The sequence below is a fragment of the Spea bombifrons genome, chromosome 9, assembly GCF_027358695.1.
Source record: "Spea bombifrons isolate aSpeBom1 chromosome 9, aSpeBom1.2.pri, whole genome shotgun sequence".
In the NCBI taxonomy this organism is placed as follows: domain Eukaryota; kingdom Metazoa; phylum Chordata; class Amphibia; order Anura; family Pelobatidae; genus Spea; species Spea bombifrons.
This window is the reverse complement of record NC_071095.1, coordinates 32,782,131-32,800,889: the sequence shown is the minus strand read 5'-3', so window position 1 is coordinate 32,800,889 and position 18,759 is coordinate 32,782,131. Positions and strand designations below refer to the sequence as shown.

Sequence of the window (18,759 nt, the reverse complement as noted above, 5' to 3'; positions counted from 1 at the left end):
CCTTCAGTTTGCTAGACACTCTTGAAACTTCAAATAGGATTGGGTTCTATGGTCAGATGAAACAAAAATACAGCTCGTCTCTGCATTTGCAGGCTGATCCCGAGTCTTGACGTGGAAATTACATTTGATACCACTAAATTGATTACTTAGGAACATCCTAAGTTAAAACTTACTCCCAATGACCGTGTATTAGAATTTCTAGAGCTTTGGAAGAGCATGAAATAGCAGGTGAGACAGGCTGTAGGTGGCCAGACTGTGACATAGGGGAGGGCTTTGGAGGAACTCTAGACAACTGTAATACTTCAGTAACCTTTTCAAACCTTATAGTCCATGGGACATCTCTAAATGCTCGGCCAAAAACTATAGAAGCTAAGGAGACCTGGTGTTTAACCCCTTCAGTCCCCTATGCACGTACCGGTACGTCCAAAAAAACGCATCCCAAGAATGCCCTATGGACGTACCGGTACGTCCTACCCTTCGTTTGACAGCCTGGACTCCCCCCTGACAGCAGAAGCCAGCATCGCTGGCTTTCTACTACCCGATCTCATGTAACAGCTTCCGGCACAAACACCGGAAAACTGTTACATTTTTTAATGCCCAATCGGGCATTCCCTTCCGGGTCACGTCACTGCTGAAGTCATCCGGAAGGTCATCGGAGGACCGGATATCCCCTGCAGGTTCTGTCCAAACCCTGCTGGGATATCAGATGAGGCACAGACACTGTGATCTCTATGCAAGTCTGTGCCATGTTTCTCACTCTCACATGCTGAAAAAACAAAACAAAAAAGAAAAGAAATGGTTAGTGATTTAAAAAGCTTCATAGAGATGCAGCGTCTCGCGCAATCGGGCACTTTCAACCGTAACAGCTTACCGGCTTTCATGCCAGAAGCTGTTACGGGCGATCGGACAGCAGAAAGCCGGCAATGCCGGCTTCTGCTGCCAGGGGGGAGTCCAGGCTGTCAAACGACAGCCTGGTCTCCCGTGCAGCGGCAGGGATGTGTCCCTGACGCTGCACAAAAGGCTGCACGTACCGGGACGTCCATAGGGGTTTCTTTGTGGGCGTTTTTTGGACGTCCCGGTACGTCTATAGGGGAACTAAGGGGTTAAGAAACTAAATATGTCTAGGTCTGTGTGTGTATACTACTGCATCAGTTAACTTTGTTAGGGTGTTACTATGTTCAACTAGACTTCCCTTACTGAGGACGCACTAAAGGGTGCTCTCCCGTGCCTTGACCCAACCACAATGTCCCCTGGGTCGAGTATGTGCTGTTTTTTGCCGGGTGCAGGCATTTCTTGTGGTGTTATAAATATCGTACGCAATCAATGTATACTTCAGTAGCATGTAAGCACAACAGAATAAATCGGCACAATAAAGGGCAAGGCAATACCTGTGAGGTCTTAACCAGATACTTTGTCGATAAAGGCCTCTACTAAAGGCAAACAAAATCCTATTGTTGCACAGTATATTAAATAAGCATTACTGGTGTGCTGACCACTTTTGTTTTGTGTTCACTATTGGGTTTGGGGAGACAACCGTTTATAGGTTACAGCTCCTGGTTCTTGATCTTTGGGTTATTGCTGATTGTCCTCAATCTTTTATTTTTTCTCTTTTTTTTTTTTTTTGTTGTTGTCATGGTGTTGTCGTGCATGTTTATGTACGCAGCTTAATGTCAGAGTCTTGGTTGCACCAATTGTCTTAGACTTAATGCTATTGCTCTTTCTTTCTCACCTGTGCAGTGAGACTTATTGGTGTGTTTGGTTTTTTTTTTGTTGGATCTCTTATTTTGATGTCAGGTCTGAGCTATTTAACTGACTGTTGCTTGTTCATTGACATACTTGGCCTGTCCCAAACTCTTTGATGTAGGTGAGAGACCTTTAGATTTTCAGAGAGTTTGCCTGTTGGTAGTCCTTGTTGTCGAGAGCATGTACCCTTGTACACCATAATGACAGACAGCGGGCATAATGCTGGTGGCAACTTTTAAGCTTTATTTGTATTGTTTCAATTTCATTGTAACTGTTAAGGTTTTACTGTACCTCTAGTGTAATGACATTACATAATCTGCTTGCACTCTATAAAACAGTATGATTTAAAGTATATCAATGATTTGTGTTTCTCGTGTAGTTCCATGCAATGGACACTTTGCACAAGAATGCGTATGACATATCCAAAGCAATTTCTGCCCTGGTACCTCAAGGAGGCCCGGTCCTATGCAGAGATGAGATGGAAGAATGGTCTGCATCAGAGGCCAACCTCTTTGAAGAAGCCTTGGAAAAATATGGCAAGGACTTTACGGACATTCAACAGGACTTTGTGAGTAATATTGGAGCCCCTACCCAGCAAAATAAAATGCAATTTTAATAACAATAACCATAGCCTTTATTATCTTCAAACCTGAAGCTCACCATTGCAGGCAGCTATGATACAGCTAATCATATATTATCATGTTCAAGGTATTTTCCACACAGTAACATACGTTTTTGTCCAGTTGGAGAATCGTCCTTTGAACGCAACTCGTTAAATTTAAAGACCGTTTTCAGTTGAGGTGCAATCAATATTGCCTATTTCTTTTTATAACTGTTCTATTAAGCCTCATAGGTTGAAATGTATTTGGAGATATTTAATTGGGCATACCATTAGCCGCCTGATGTTGGCGTTCCTCAAATTAAACATTTTGGCTGAGCTTAATTAATTAATCTTAAATGTTGCTATGTTATGATCACTATTTCCCCAAAATTACCAAGGTCATGCAGTAAGTATTTATTTAAACGGACAGTAAATTAATTTAAAAAGCAGCCACTCAACAGTGAGGTACAATACGCAATATGTTTTAGCCCCTGATGAAACCATACTCTTAATAAAAACATGCACCGACTTTGGGCATTAATTTGTACACATGCGTGTAGTATGTTATATTTACCCAACACAAGTTTGTGTGTTTGTTTTTATTGTATATAAGTTGCCTTTTAACCCCTTAAGGACAATGGGTGGTTCCTATACCCATTGAAAACAATGCATCCGTACATGTACGGGCTTTGTCATTAAGGGGTTAATTGCTAAGAATGTGATAAATGTCACTTGTTTTGAAGGAATGTTTGTATGTGCTGTGCCTTTGAGTGGCAGCTTGAAGGGTATTTTGCCCTTTGTTTTCTTGTTGTTTAGGTACATATGAGAGGGAGAAAATTTAGATGTAGGAAATTTATGCCACAAAAATAGAGAAAATCTTGTTGCGTTAGAATTATTTTATCACTTACATTTTTAAATAATGTAGTTGTCAAGTACTGTTTAGAGCTATTCATTATAAAGTAATACCATCATACTTAATAAAGGTATTTTTTCTCTAGTTACCATGGAAATCTCTGACCAGTATCATAGAATATTATTATATGTGGAAGACAACAGACAGATATGTGCAACAGGTAGGAAACTTGCAAATAATATCTATGTACATGTGTGCATGTGTATATACACTTGTACATTTTATTTGGTGTATGTATTTTATGGGTTACATCTGTAGAGAAAGTAAACCAGTGCGGCACTGCAAATGTGGCATGTATATTGATGAAAAAGAATATGAAACTATAAGCAGACTCAAAATGAGTGCAGATATAAAAGAAAAAAATATAGGTAAAAGGAGAAAATATAAACTAGGAATAAATAATAAAGACAAATGAGTTATGCAAACGAGAATAAAGATGTAGCCGACTGGCTAAATACTTTTGTTCCTTTATACAAAGGAAGTTGAAGGGACCACAGTTAGAAAACAAACTGGGAAACATGTAAAGCATGTGTATATTACATATGAAGCCATATATGACTGTTTGATCCCGTGCTATCTACTTTTTTTTTTTTTTTTTTTTTTTGCTGCAAAACAGTGACTGACAGGGCTGAGCGTAAATAAAAAAAAAAAAAAAAAATGTGGTGTTCTACAGGTGAATGTGTCTATAAATCTAAGTCCTCTCGTTTAAACACAACCCCTCTGATCATACCCGTTTTCTATGGCAACCACTCCACAGGTCATCTGTAACACCCCCCCCCCCGCACACACATTGTACTAAATATTGCACTAAAAGTAAATTCATGATATTAAATAAGACATTTCCTCAAACCCAGTGATTTATTCACATTTTGACACTGAAGGTGGTACAACATAAATCCCATCAGTATATACTGTGCCTAGCAGTGGTATGCCACAATTCCCATTACCACAACCACAACAGTATAACACCTATCATTAGGGTGGTACAGTGTCTGATTATATAGCAAGTGGTACAGCATAACTCCCATCAATATATACTGTGCCAGACATTGATGGTAGTACAGCATAACTCCCAATATCACATCAGTATATGAACATAACTTTTTAGTAATATGTTCTGGGGCAATTGGTGCAATCTTTCCTAGGCCTCTGTTTTACTGCTCCATCACAATGCCCAAAGGTTCACTGTTGAGCGCCACTTTAAATTCCATAAGTTCATTGTGTATCTAGCACTTCTGCCCCACTTAGTTAAGGTACAATTAAAGCACCACGTGAAGAAATAGGTAAAGTGAGTGCTGATGTTTCAAGTAATAAAGACCCAGAATTACAGTTTTGCAACTCATGTAGTCTGTTTATTTCTAACACAGTAACAGAAATATTAAGTACTGACAGGGAAAATGTGTATAGAAGGGGCCTTCTGCTATACATACACAATTTCTAGGGATACTGTCAGCTACTTTGCAATGTTGTGCATGGAATATTTTTGTCTGCTTTATGCTGTCTCTTTGTGCTGGAGAGCATGTTTTTTTTAATGATGAAGTTAAATTAAATCTTAAAGCTAAACATCTCTCATTTCTTTTAAAGAAGCGATTGAAAGCAGCAGAAGCAGAGAGTAAATTAAAACAAGTCTACATACCCAACTAGTAAGTGTTTCATTTTTCAGTATGTCATCTAATAGTAGTAAAAGCTGTCATGTAAATGTGTATAATGCTTAAAGCTGAACCTTCGACAATTTTTGTATTACTAGTAGCAGATTATAATATGTTTCGAACAATATTTTTAATGGCTTTCGGTTTTGCATAATGTTTCCAGGCAGCCGATCATATGTGTTCGACCACCCAGGCTCCTTATCATACTACCTACTGTAAACTATAAAATGTCTCATTGCTAATCTCTCAGTAGAACAGTCTGATCAATGAAAGTCTGTGGAGGAACAGACTTGATTAGTGTTGCTGTAAAAATCTGCTGAGTGTGGTGATTTAGCAGGGAAACACAACTGACAACAATAGCAGCCTCCAGGTCTGCATATAAAGTACATTTATTGAAACAAAATGAGTTTAAACAAGGCTTTTGTTAGTGCTAACCTATGTTACAGTGTACAGCACTGTATTTTATGTTCAAGTAGCAAAAATATATTTCCATTGAGGTTTCTCCATGCAAATAAACCCTAGTTTAGTGCGTATGCCTGGTACGGTTGCTGTCATAATAAAGATGGTTGAAAGGTAAGAAAAGTATTTAGAGGTCTGTGATGGATTGTAGTAGGCCACTTTTCTGGATTTTGGTTATTACATTTTATATCAGAGGTCTCGAAAGAGTCCTTGGATAATGAAGAAGACATATGAGGGCTTGAAAATCTTTAAATATCTGCAGTCCTTTCTCTTTTGGGTTTTGGCCAAAATCTCACAATTTAGTCTTTAGAATAAGTTATTCCTAAACATTCATCATTGTTTTCCTAATGTGATACCTCTTGGTAGAGCATGCTATAACAGACGGACAAGAGTAACGTTAAAGAGGACGTGGACTTGGGTTAATGGCAAAAACCAGCTTGCAGACTCACTCTCTGTTCACCCCACAACTCCCAAACTATTTTTGTTACCACCACAAGTTCTATATAAAAAGAAAAAAAAAAGTAACATAACTGTCATCGGAAGCTTATGAGTTCAGAGCTGGAGCCCAAAGATTCAAGTAATAAGGATTACCTTATGTGGTCAAATACAAGACAAGGTTTTTTTTTCCGAGCAAATACGTCTTGTATTCAAGGTAGTCTTATAATCGGACCATAAATAGAGGTCTGACTATAAGACTAAGATCCAGATCCACTGCAGGGGACCTGGATCCTCCTCTCTGGCAACATCCGCTCTGGGGCTTCTATGATTGAGCGCCGGCGTGACATGACCTTCCGGTGCTCTATCGTAGAAGCCCCAGCAGAGTGACAGACAGAAGTGGAATTTGTCTACGCGTATCGCGCAGACGTCCACCAGCCGCCCCCACTAGACACCAGGGAGTCTGACGCGTGGGGGGATATAAGGCATTTCTGGGGGCAGAGTGGCATATAAGGGGGTATAGGGCATATCTGGGGAATGGATGTGCATAACTAGGGGGCATGTTGGCAAATAAAAGAAAATATAAACAAAAACACATTTTCTCAATCACAGTTTTTACTAAATATGAAAAAATAGTTTACATGTGAATTAACGTTTAGTAGTAAAAACTTTTCCTATAGGGTAGTCTTATATTTAGGCTTTTCTTTTTTTTCCCCTAAGTATTCAAATTTTGGGGGGTAGTCTTATAGTCATGCAAATATGGTAACTTATATAATTTTATATAGTGCTTTACAAAAAAATGGTAAAAGACACAAAAATACATACACAACAGTATAAAATAAACAGGGGTAAAACACAGAAAGCTTACAGAAAATATTATTTGGTAATTTCTTGATGTTAGGGTCTTTATATATCAAAATATAAAGAAATTCAATCCCGGGATCCCATTACTTGTTGCTTATTCTCTGGGAGTTTTTAATACCTCATATTTTCTGTTTGGTACCTGTACCTGATAGCTAGGTGACCTATTCTTATTTCTCAGGCCCTGTGTTTTCCCCTCCTTCCATGTTTGATGTCATTCTGAAGGGCAAACTGTCAGCACACAGATGTGCTTTATTCTACTTTGGGAATGTAATGGTATTTCTCAAATTGTAACTCTGAAGATGCTAAGTACTGAGTCCCCAGTGTGACCCCAGTGCATGGTCCTCTGTAAGAGCATGTAAAGCACATTATTCATAAATTCACAATTCAAAATAATCAAGCAAAAGACTATATACTATATATTGTATTACGACAAATACTTTGCAGAGTTGCTGGGTCTAGCTGCCCAATATTAGCGGGATTCTGTGCCACTAGTACCACCGCTGGTAGACCACTTGGTATGTAGAAAGTCAGCGCTAACCTTCAAAAGAAGTGTACTGATTTTCCTTTGTGATCAATGCATATATATATATATATTGTGAGAAATTGTAAAGCTGACAGATTTGTCTGATTTTGTGCAGATCTCCCTGCAGCTGCTTGTGTCCAGAATAAACTAAATACGTTTAAAGAAGGTGGTCATCATAACCTTAGATTTCCACGACACATGCATGGTACACCCTGTGCCTATACTTAGCATAGCATTTTGGACACATTTCTGAGACATTTAACAGATTAATGATTTCCTGACTTGTGTTTTTACATGAGAGGGTGTGATCTGTGTTTTCTCTAAGCACGTATCACAGTACAGAAATTGTAAGAAGGGTTTTTAGTTTCTTCAGTACTTGTTTGTGTCACAAGTGTTCCCAGCTCAAATTATGAATTCAGCAAGCTCTTACATTATTTATGGGAAGGTTTTGGGCATTTTCTGTGCTATGAATAGTCAGGTTGATTCAATGTTTCTGACTAAAGTTGGTCATAGTTTGAAAATATAGAATGTTTGTTATGTATATGAATGTGCAGATAATTAGGTGCTCCTGACTACATGCACATACCCTGGGGTATCATTGAATGATAAACGCTTGTATTTTAACCTTTTCCATTCACAAATGTAACCAAATCAAAGTTTGTGGTAGTAATTTCTTGGTGTGTTTTTTTTTTTTTTTTTTTCGTTTTTTTTTTTTGCACACTTAGTACTTCAGGTATGAATTTATAGCTCCTGGTATATTTTACTGCCAAGCACCCCAATATGTGTTCAGCAACATCTCTTAAGTACAGTGATGCCATCCATGCATAGGTTTGTCGGGTTGTTTTGGGGCTAAGGGGTCACATTTGCGAGGTGCACAATTTTATATTTTTTATTTTGTCGGTTTGTGCCTATGCCCAGTTTGGAACACCTTTTGGGAAGATACAGCATCAATTTTAAGGCTTGATCATAAAAACTTTTTTTAAAAACATTTTGGACACATTTTCTTTGATCTGGATGATTCCCCTTATGATGTCATGGAGAGACCCTCTTGGAAGGCTTTTATTTTCAATTAGTGTCACCATCCTTTTACAGGTGGTGGTTTAAAACGCTCCTGCCATTTTTTGTGTGTATTGCTCTATTCATCTATATAGAGGCACTTTGTTGATCACCTCCTAACTCATTTTCTTTAGCCGCTGGGCGCCACTATAAGGCTAGGTTTCCACTTGTTTTTTTTTGCTAAAAACGCCAATTCAGCCACACGGCGTTTTTTTAGTGAAAAAACGCTGCAGCCAGATGTTAGCTGTTCTTCAATAGGAAATCGCACAATGCCATATCCACTTGACGTTTTTCTGTTTGGCGTTTTTTCCAGTCCTCTTTGGCGGTTTTCTGCTGTTTTTGGGCTTTGTGGCAGTTTTTCAAAATCGCAGCATGTTGACACTCTGGCGTTTTTTGCAAGGAAATCTTGGCGTTTTTCTCCAATAGAAGTCTCTAATAGAAGTCCACAGTTACAATGCAGAGGATGGACCCAGTATCTGTGTCCTAGGAGAAATAGGCTGGAAACAAACAGTTTCACACAAAACAAAGTTCATATTGAATTTTACACCATTTAGAACAAACATGCCATTACAAACAAACCAACTGGATCCTGCGTGCCAAAAGCAACAGCAAACAATTTGCACCATCATTTGGTGCCAATCTTCCTAGAGGAGCAGACATTCGGAATAAAGCATGCCTTACAAACCACAGAAAAGAGACAAAAGGGTCTGCCGGGGCGTTTAAGTAGAACTCTACCACAGAAATGACATCAGGAGAGGGCAGACACTTGCCATTTATCCTAATCCCTTTTAGCTGGGTGAAACTTCTAACTTGTAAAGGCTGGAAAAACTGCCTAAGGTCAAAAAAGCAATTTCCACAGGAAGGCTAAAACACCAGAAAAAAACTCCAGAAAAAACGCCAAAACGCAGGAAAATGCAGTGGCAGTTTTCTTGGTGTTTTTCATCAAGAAAAAAAACGCAGGACAAAAACCCAAGTGGAAACCTAGCCTAATGAAAGTCATATATCCTTTCAATACGGTGAATACAACCACACCTAGGAGTGATCGTATGGGGCTCCCTACATTTTTGTTTGGTGTCGCTGGATGCCATGATATGATTGCAGCTATACCGGCTGAGCAAAGAAAGCATTGATTGCAATTTGGCCAAGGGGGGCACATTTTTGAACCTGCTAAATGGCTGCTTCATGTCTCCGTGAAAACCTGTCTGGATCTGGTGTTCACAAACAGAGTAAAGGCGCATTTGGGGAACAGTGATGTAACATGGTGACACTGGGAATTAATTCACAAAAGCAAACTAGTAGAGGCTCTACCAAAACACTGATCTATAGGAAGGCCAACTTCAACCAGTGAATGGCATTATTGAAGCTAATTAACTTGGTTGAATTGATTGCATGATGAAACACAGAAGGTTAGTGGAATATATTCAAACTAAAATTAATGAAATACACTGATAGGCATGTGTCATTGGGTAACAAGTACAAACAGAACAAATTGAAACCAATGTGTCTTAATAGAACAGTCAGTCAGGAAATAAGAAAAAATCAAAGTGATACACAGCATCATTTACAAACTACAAAAGAGCAGTAAACTGGTTAAAGTAGCCAGTGACAGCAAAGTAAACTCTCCATTTGTTTTAATGCATCAATGACACAACACTAAAGAAGGAAGCTGTTTGGATATTGAAGTCTGAAACTAGAAAGTTAGTAACAGAAGTAAACTAGTCAATTTCTTTACACTAGCAAAGTAAACATATTAGCGGGGATAGAAGATCATTATACATATACATACAGGGACAATAACCATCCCTCTGAAAATGTGTTCATTAACCCCTGTGCGTCTTTATGGCCAGTTAACTACCTAGGGTGCAGAAAAGCCTACTGTTTAGGCTGAAAGTGTGTATCATAACATATTTGGCATGCATTTGTGGCAAAATGGCTACATGAAAATAATTATACGTCAAAGCGAGTAACTTTTTTACCGTTGAACCATGAAATGTGCACCTCGTGATTTTGAGGTAGGGGTGCAGTATCCCTGAAAGTCCAGAAATATATATTCCCTTAAAGCACTTCACCTTATGATCTCAAACACCCCATTTACATTTGACCGCTGCAGTCATATATCCAACAAGAACATTGGATTTTGAGGGTTTCTCCTGCCTCTTAACATTTCATGCTTGTATCGGGTTGAATACAGCATGCTTGAGTCCCTCGGTTTTTCTTCCCCAAATGGAACAGTTTGCTAATATTCCTTCCCTGGGTTTAGGGGTCATCTTTTAAATGTCTTTTTTGGCGTCTCAAAGCAACACGCGAATACTTTGCTAAACAGCTTTGTTATTATATCTAGCAGTTACGTTGTGCAATAGCATAAGGGATACTGTTAGTAGATAGTAATAATGTTACGTTGGGTTAATTTTTAAATCCATTATGGTGTATTTTCTCCTGATGAGGGTGTAAAAACCTTATTCACAGTCTTGAGACTTAAATGCTTGTTACCTCCCTGACGAAACTAGTGAGCTGTAAATAAGCATATTATTGTATAGGTACGTCTGGGCTTTGGGACTATCCGAGATCCGAGACCGATAGCTTTCACAAAGCCCATCTGATGGTTGGAGAATGTCCTGCAATCTGTTTGGCATCAGGTTATAAAGAGTCTTTATACCCAATTAAGCAGTGAGATATGGCAGTAGGAACCTTCTCTATTAGGGTCTTTCTTTGTCTTCAGTGTTCGTATCATTCTGACCTGTGTGAGAGTATGTATGGGGATGTTATCAAAAACATGGCGGGACAACAAGTTGTAATATTTTGCTGAGAAACCTTCCGGTCCTGGTTATTTATAATTTGCCAGAGAGGAAATGACTTTTTGTACCTCCTTCTGGGTATTTGCTATATTGAGGCATTCTCTATCGGCAGGCAACAGATTGAAGAGATATTGCTTTTGCATCATCGAGGCACCTAAATCCCAGTTGTCTGGTTGTGCTTTATAAAGCTATTGGAAGTCAATATAAAACTCCAAACCAATGTCTCCCAAGCTTGTTAGTTTACTCGCGTTAACACTGTGTGATAGTCCAGATATGAAGGATTACGGTCTAATCAATGAGGACAGAGGACAACTCAGTCTATTTGCCCATTTCAAGCACCTGTTCTTGGCGTATTCAAAACCGCTGTTTACGCCAAAAGTAGTTATCATTTGCGCACTCTTGTAGAATTATGGAAATTCTGGAACACCCTTGTAACAGTGTTAAGTCTATTAAAGTTTCCCACCAGGCCCTGTGTTTTGATGTTAGTGATGGCATGGCCCCTCATTTCTCCCAAAAAAGTAAGCTATTATTCACATATCAACAAAGTTATTCCAACAATTCTCTAAATATATTAAGTCCTCTCTAACCACCAAATATAAAGGGAAGTGCCAGTGTATACTACATGGGTATACTGCAGGGGCTATAATGTGAGCCATACTGTGCATTGTTAGACACAATCGTGTTTTTCAATTTTAGTTCCTGTACTGGAGGCAGCAGATCTTGCACTGTAAACAGGGTAGTCCTTTATCGGACACGACAGGTGAGCCCTAGATATTATTGTTCATATAGTGCCAAAAGCTTACGTAGTACTTCTTACAATGCATATATTCATTGTGTGGCAAAACTAGAACTGACAGACTAAGACAAACATTGGGTACAGAGGGCCCTCCTCGCAAGCAAACACTAACAGAGGGAGTAGTATGAAGAGAAACATAAGGTCTAGAGAAAGGGCAGACATAATGTCGGTTGCCTCAGTGGCAGCTCTAGCTGCACAATTGGTATGCTTCTCTGAAGAAATGTTGTGTATATATATTGAAATGGAAGGTAAAGGCTGGAGGTTAGTTGGAAGTGATTTCCAGGGTTATAGGGCAGCGTTAGTAATGTCTTGTATGCAGGAAAAGAAAGATGAAAAATGTGGAGGAAAACCTTAGCCTACGGAAAGAACAAACATAGAGATGAGGAGTATTTGTTATGAGGACAGACATGCATAGGGGAGCAGTGTTATGGAGGGTTTTGTATGTTGGTAGAAGGATTGAAACCAGAGTACAGAGGCTTAAGGCAGGACATGGAGGGAAGGAATTTTAGTGATTCCTGGTCAAGAAACTTAGAGGCAAAAGAAAGGAGAGAGATAGGAGAGGCAGTTAGACAGGAGGGATATAAGGAAGGATTTTTGAGAATGAGCAAGTTAAGAGCATGATTAAAGGGTGTAGGTACAGTTCCAGAGGAGAAGTAAAGTTAAATAGGTGGGTAAGTGATGGACAAAGGGAGGGACAGAGGAAGAGATGTGTATTGATTCCTTTGCAGTGCGGTGGATTATATGCAATGGTTCTACCAGGTTCATTTGATGAATATGTGAATGTTGGTCACAGGGTTCAACATCGGAGATTTTGGTCCCAGTTGATCCAGGGTCACTTCCTACAATCAGATGATTGTAGGAAGTCAAAGTCAAAGAATGATTATTCAGTATTTAATATGTTTTTACAAACAAGTTAGAAGTAGGAATTCATGCCTCACCATGCACGGTAGGCTGATATGCTGCAACAAAAGCAAGACCAAAATGTGAAAAAAACTTGAACGGTTGAGCACCAGGGTAGTCCACAGCCCGATGTTAAACATTGTGTAAAACTGAGTTTGTGCAGCATCTGTGTCTTGGATGGGCTTCCTTGAAAATCTTCTCAGCTTTGTGTCTGTGGACCTACTCGTGTAGGAAAGAATTTATTCCTGCTTTGTTGCAGATTGTTGTGTAGCTTCTTGTGTAGCTAGCCCTTCTAAAATGCAGCTGTCTCATTTGGCTCTGCCCCCTGGAAGTCACCTGGATTGTCTCTTTAACTTTGTCCTATAGTTGGGTTCATGTAGTAGGCAGCAAGTAGGATAGTGCAATATATGTTTACTTCTGGGCATCAAGCTGTAGATCTGTAAATGAACAAGTTGTAGCTTCTAGCTTTGTGTACAGTAAACTGACCCTTATGTGAAGTTTTGTCTGCTGTAGCTTACTTAAAGTAATTTGAGCTTTCTTTACTTTTCATAGAAAGTTTAAAAAGTGGAATATACATTTTTATACTTTCTATGACCAGGAATTTCTGACCTGCTAGCTTGAATGAATCCAGTGTGGTGTATACATGGTTTTGACTTAATGTAATTTACAAAAGGGTCGTGGTCTGTTCAAGATTTAAAGTTGACTAAAAAGTGCCAATTGCAATGCAAAATAGGCTCTCTACCCTTAGGTATTTCTCTTCTTAAAAGTTTCTTAAACACAAGAACAGCTGCCAAATACAAGAGTAAACCCTCTTTAAACTCTAACTCTATGAATTGTAAACACTGTAAATTGCTAATCTTGTTCTGTTTACTTGTTATATTATAACTTTTTTGTGTTACTGGTCAAAATGTTTTGTGCTTTTTTTTTTTTTTTTTTTTATTCCAGCAACAAACCAAACCCAAATCAGATTAATGTGAATTGCCTCAAACCCACAGTAGTGAATGGAACAGCTGTACAAGGCCAGAGCATGGGTGCTGGGCGAGCCTGTGAAAGCTGCTACAGTAAGCTTTTTTTTAATCTTTTTTTTTTTTTTTATTATTGCAAGATCATACAAGTATTTATTTTCTTAATTTAAAATAATTTCCCAGATACACATACCAACTAGGCTGTGGGTAGAAGACTTGGAGGCTGTCTGCCTTTTCACGATCCAAACCCTGTTGTGCTGTAGAGAAACTCCTACTGCCTCATACCACCTACAGTATAACTTGCCTAAGAGAATTTGGCCCTCTAAGCTGACTACCAGTATATGTTGTCATATTTCAGGGCCTTGTTTCAGGACGAGACAAAGTACAAGGTATTTACACTAAGCATATAGACCCTATAGTGTAAATGTGAAGCAGAGATCTCCATTGTAACCAGCCCATTACTTTACCATAGTAAGCGCCTGTTCAGTGAAGTCTCAAATTTTATCTGGTATGCAGCAACCAAGAACATAATCTCACATCGGTATATCAGTCTAATCGTGGCAATTTTTTTCTTTTGCACAAGAGATTTAGCATTCCGAGACAAATGTTTTGGTTTCGATTTTGTTATTGCTAAATTATTTCAATAATAGTTATATATTAGGCAAAATGAATAAATGTCATATTATAAATAGAAAACACTGATGCTGAACAATTGCTCATGTAACTAAATACCACATTTTCATCCACCATAAACTTTTTTTTTTTATTATTTTTTTTAAGATCTATATGTAGTATAATGATCTCCAGAGTGCTTCTTTAAAATGGTTTGTTGTCTTCCATGCAATCAAAAGTTTGACAGTCCATTTGCCCTTACAAAATGTCTATATAGCTATATATATAATAAGTCCTTAAATGTTCTCCACATTCTTATTCTCAAATATAAATGTTGCTTTGTGGCAGGGGCATGGTCATGCTGCAACCAGAAACAGCCTTCCTCAATCTGGTGTCACAAAGTTGGAAGCATACCATTGTTTAAAATTTCTTTTGTATGCTGTGGTATGAACATTATCTGATAACATGCATGGATTCATCTTGCCATCAATTCCCTGTGCATCGATTCCCTGTGCCTTTAGAGCTCACACACCCCTAAAACATAATTGAGCCACCATCATGCTTCACAGTGGGGAAGGTATTCTTTTCACTATAGGCCTTATTGACCCCTTTCCAAACATGGTGCTTATGGCTGTGACCATAAAGCTCTATTTTGGTATTTTGGTCTCATCACTCCAAATTAGTGTGCCAGGAACGTGTCAAGGTGTTGTCAGGCATACTGTAACATGGCTTTTTTGTGGCATTGGTGCAGGAAAGGCTTCTTTCTGGCAACTTGACCATCCAGCTAATTTTGGTGCGAGTATCGTCATGTTGTGCTTCCACACTGTCTTTTTCCAGAGCAATCTGTGTTTCTTCTGAGGTTACCTGTGGGTTTTTCTTTGTATCCCGAACAATTCTTCTGCCAGTTGTGGCTGAAATCCTTCTTGGTCTGCCTGACCTTGGCTTGGTATCAAGAGTTCACTGGCTTTTCCACTTCTTAATAAGTGATTGAACAGTACTGACCTGCATTTTCAAGGCTTTGGATATCTTTTATATCCTTTTCCATCATTATTAAGTTCCATTACCTTGTTATGCAGGTCATTGGGCAGTTCTAAATAAATGCACACTTCTTAAAGGTGGCCTTTTACCTTCCAAATAACCCCCAAACAATGCATAGGGGCCATAACCGTACTCCGGAGATGCTGCTGAACGCATATTGGGGTGTTTGACAGTGACATATTCCAGGAGCGGTACATTCATACCCAAAGTAGGACCTGTGTGGGGGGAAAAACAAACATAAAACTATGGCAAACTTTAGCTAAGGCTAGTGGTACAATTAGTGCATGGAAAGGGTAAAAACACTACGGCTACAACAACTAATTGATACAATCGGTAATAAATAATGAAAATCGTTAATTTCATTATCGATTAGACATATCGGAGCAGCAGCAGCGGCGGTTGTCTGCGCGCATTGCACAACTTTCTCCGGCTGCCAGAGAGGAGGATCTGCCGCAGCGCTGCAGGGGACTTAGATCCTCCTCTCTGGCAGCCGGTGGGCGTCTGTGCAATGTGCGCAGACAACCTCCGCTACTGCCGGCTCTTCCACTGCCGGTGTCACGACTTTCCGGTTCTCGGTCATAGAAGCTCCAGTCCAGAAGCAGAGGTTGACATCGCGCAGATGCCCAGGAGTCGGGGGGGGGGGCAGAGTGGCATATCTAGTGGGCAGAGTTGCATAGCAGGGGCACAGTGGCATATAGGGGGTTATAAGGCATAACGGGGCACAGTGGCATATAGGGCCTATAAGGCATATTTGGGGTTAGAGTGGCATATCAGGGTGTATAAGGCATATCTGTGGGTATAAGGCATATTTGGGGGGGGTGGAGTGCTATATTAGGGGGGTATAAGGCATATCAGAAGGCACAGTGGCATAATAGGGAGGTATAAGGCATATCTGTGGGGGCCAGGGTGGCATATCTGTGGGCGGCAGAGTGGCATATCTGTGGGTATAAGGCATATCTGGGAGACACTGTGCCAAGCCTGGACTCAGATGTGCATAACTGGGGGGCAGTTTTTTTTTTTATTCTCAATGCTGTTTTTTTTAACATCCAGTTTGTTCATAAAATTATTTTAAATAAACAAATAGATTATGAAAATAATTGTTAGTTGCAGCCTTAAAAAACACCTGGGGTGTCTACTAAATTGAATTGAACAGCTTCAAAGATGTCCCAAATAACACATGGGGCAGGATGACCACATGTCAAAATGCACACTTCCCAAATGTGGCCTTTTACCCCCAAACAGCCCAATAAACCCATGACTGGGGGTATCCGACTATCCCTGTGTTGCTTAACACATATTGGTGTGGACAGTGACGTATACTAGCAGCTGTACATTCCTACCTGAAGTAAAAAGGGCGTAGGAGAGAAACAAAATGCAAAAAATCACTACAAGAAAATTTGACCAATGCTGATAGTAGAATTAGTGCAAGGAAAGATTCATGATACTAGCATCTGAAATACCCTGTGGTGTCTAGTTTTCAAACCTATATTGTTTGATGGGGTAAATTGATCTGATCAAAGACCATTTTTTTTTTTTTTTTTTTTTTTTAAATGTTTGCACTAAATGACCAAAGCAGTTTTTAGTCTTTATTCAACTAACCCACTAACTCTGACACGTATTATATGTTGTTTTTTTGCACAAGTAGCGTTTTCTTTTGAAATAATTGTACAGTATCTAACAAAAGTGAGTACACCCCTTACTCTCTGTGTTACTAGAACAAAGATAATCTTATGTTTGTGTTAATGCCCTTAATGGGAGAACTCTGGAAATATATAATGTTTATTTATTTTCTCATTTCATACCAGTTTTACTATGGAACATATAACTTGCACTTTTAAAAGAAAATTTCCATATTAAAATTTCTCTAAAGGTAGATCTATGTTGGTACGCATGACGGCTTATGAGATTGCATCTTATAACCTGAAAATATGACAATGTAAGAGGTGTTTTACCTATAACCTTCATATATTTTTCATCTATTAAACCCTTAAGGACAGAGCGTTTTTTTAGTTAGTTTTTTTTTTTTTTTACCCTTCATGACAATGACTGTTTTTTAACAATTTTGCAGTGTTGCTGTTTATAGCAATGTAGAAAAGGTGTGATCCCCACCGACTCGTATATAAAAGTGCAAAATATAATAATAGTACTTCCCACAGTCTGGTGCTTTCCAAATTTCACTCTTCCTCAGAGTGCAATCGTGTAAATGTGTCCGAAATGGGAGCGCAATAACATAAAGGGAAAAAAGGAAAAATCGAAATAGTGTGATATTGTCAGATGTGTGACTATACGTGTAAAATGTGTAAGTTCCACTCACACTTTGAATAGAAATATCAGGCCCATCTAGTGATTCTTTAAAAGGTTCTTTTATTCTTCACAGAAATCTAAAATGGTGAAACAGACCGCAATGGTGAAAGTACCTCTGCAATAGGAGACGCAATAAAGAAATACACTTACAATTTGGGTAGAAACGGGTAGAGAATATGTTTATTCAAACGTTTTAATGCAAACTGCTTGAGAGAATGAAGTTAGAATAGTCCAGGCAACAATCCAAAAGGGTTTGGGACTGGTAGCAGACACAATGGAAATCCATTGCCAAGCTGTGACGGTGTGGAGGGTGTAGGCATGAAGGGGTTAACAGGACCAGGCCTCTGGATTTATGAACTTCACCCCTTAACAAGGCATAAATTATACCAAATTAACCCCCCAAATCCAGCCTGTATCCCTTTGTATCCCCCCCCAGGAAGTCTGCCATCGCTCACGATTTTGATACCGGATTTGTGAGATATCCGAATTAAAATATCTATCTCTCTCTCTCTCTCTCTCTCTCTATATATATATATCTCTATCCTAACATATATATATATTATATATTTATATATATATATATATATATATATATAATATAAGAGAGTGAGATATGTATGTCCTCTAGAAATTGGCAAATAACAATTTAACGTGTTATGCTCTCTTAGGGTTGGTGAATATCAATACTAGAACCCAGACAGATTTGGATTATTAATATTTTAATAACAAAAAGACATGTTGCCACTATTACAAAAATCAAGACATACAAAGGGAAAAAAACAGGCAAAAGTTTCTTAAAAACAATGGGACTTAAACACAGGACCTTCACTCACAAGTTTCATCAATAAGCAGGCCTGTGGAAACTCCCTAAATCAAGATGATTCCTTTCGATATTGTTCCAATTAGTAAATCTTGGAGTTCTCCTGTGAAATATGAGTCTTTTGCAAAGAAAACACCCCTCTGGCCACATTATGACTCCTTTTTCCAAGAATTAATCTTTGATCTACCAATAACAAACATTATGGTGGGGTAAAGGTGATGGAAAACCCATCCACTTAATCTAGGAATAGAATTCCTATAACTCAGGATCCTTATCAGTTAGGCCA

General features: G+C 38.8%; 1 protein-coding gene across 5 annotated transcripts in view; it reads left to right on the top strand.

Moving 5' to 3' along the window:
• Positions 1-18,759, top strand: part of MTA1 (metastasis associated 1) — a 116,242-nt gene that overhangs the window by 43,074 nt on the left and 54,409 nt on the right. For all 5 annotated transcript variants that reach the window (XM_053474861.1, XM_053474860.1, XM_053474863.1 and 2 more), the window contains exons 9-12: positions 2,123-2,311; positions 3,343-3,417; positions 4,842-4,900; positions 13,680-13,795. In XM_053474861.1, coding sequence (XP_053330836.1) covers positions 2,123-2,311; positions 3,343-3,417; positions 4,842-4,900; positions 13,680-13,795 — 439 coding nt within the window. The remainder of the gene's footprint in view (positions 1-2,122; positions 2,312-3,342; positions 3,418-4,841; positions 4,901-13,679; positions 13,796-18,759) is intronic.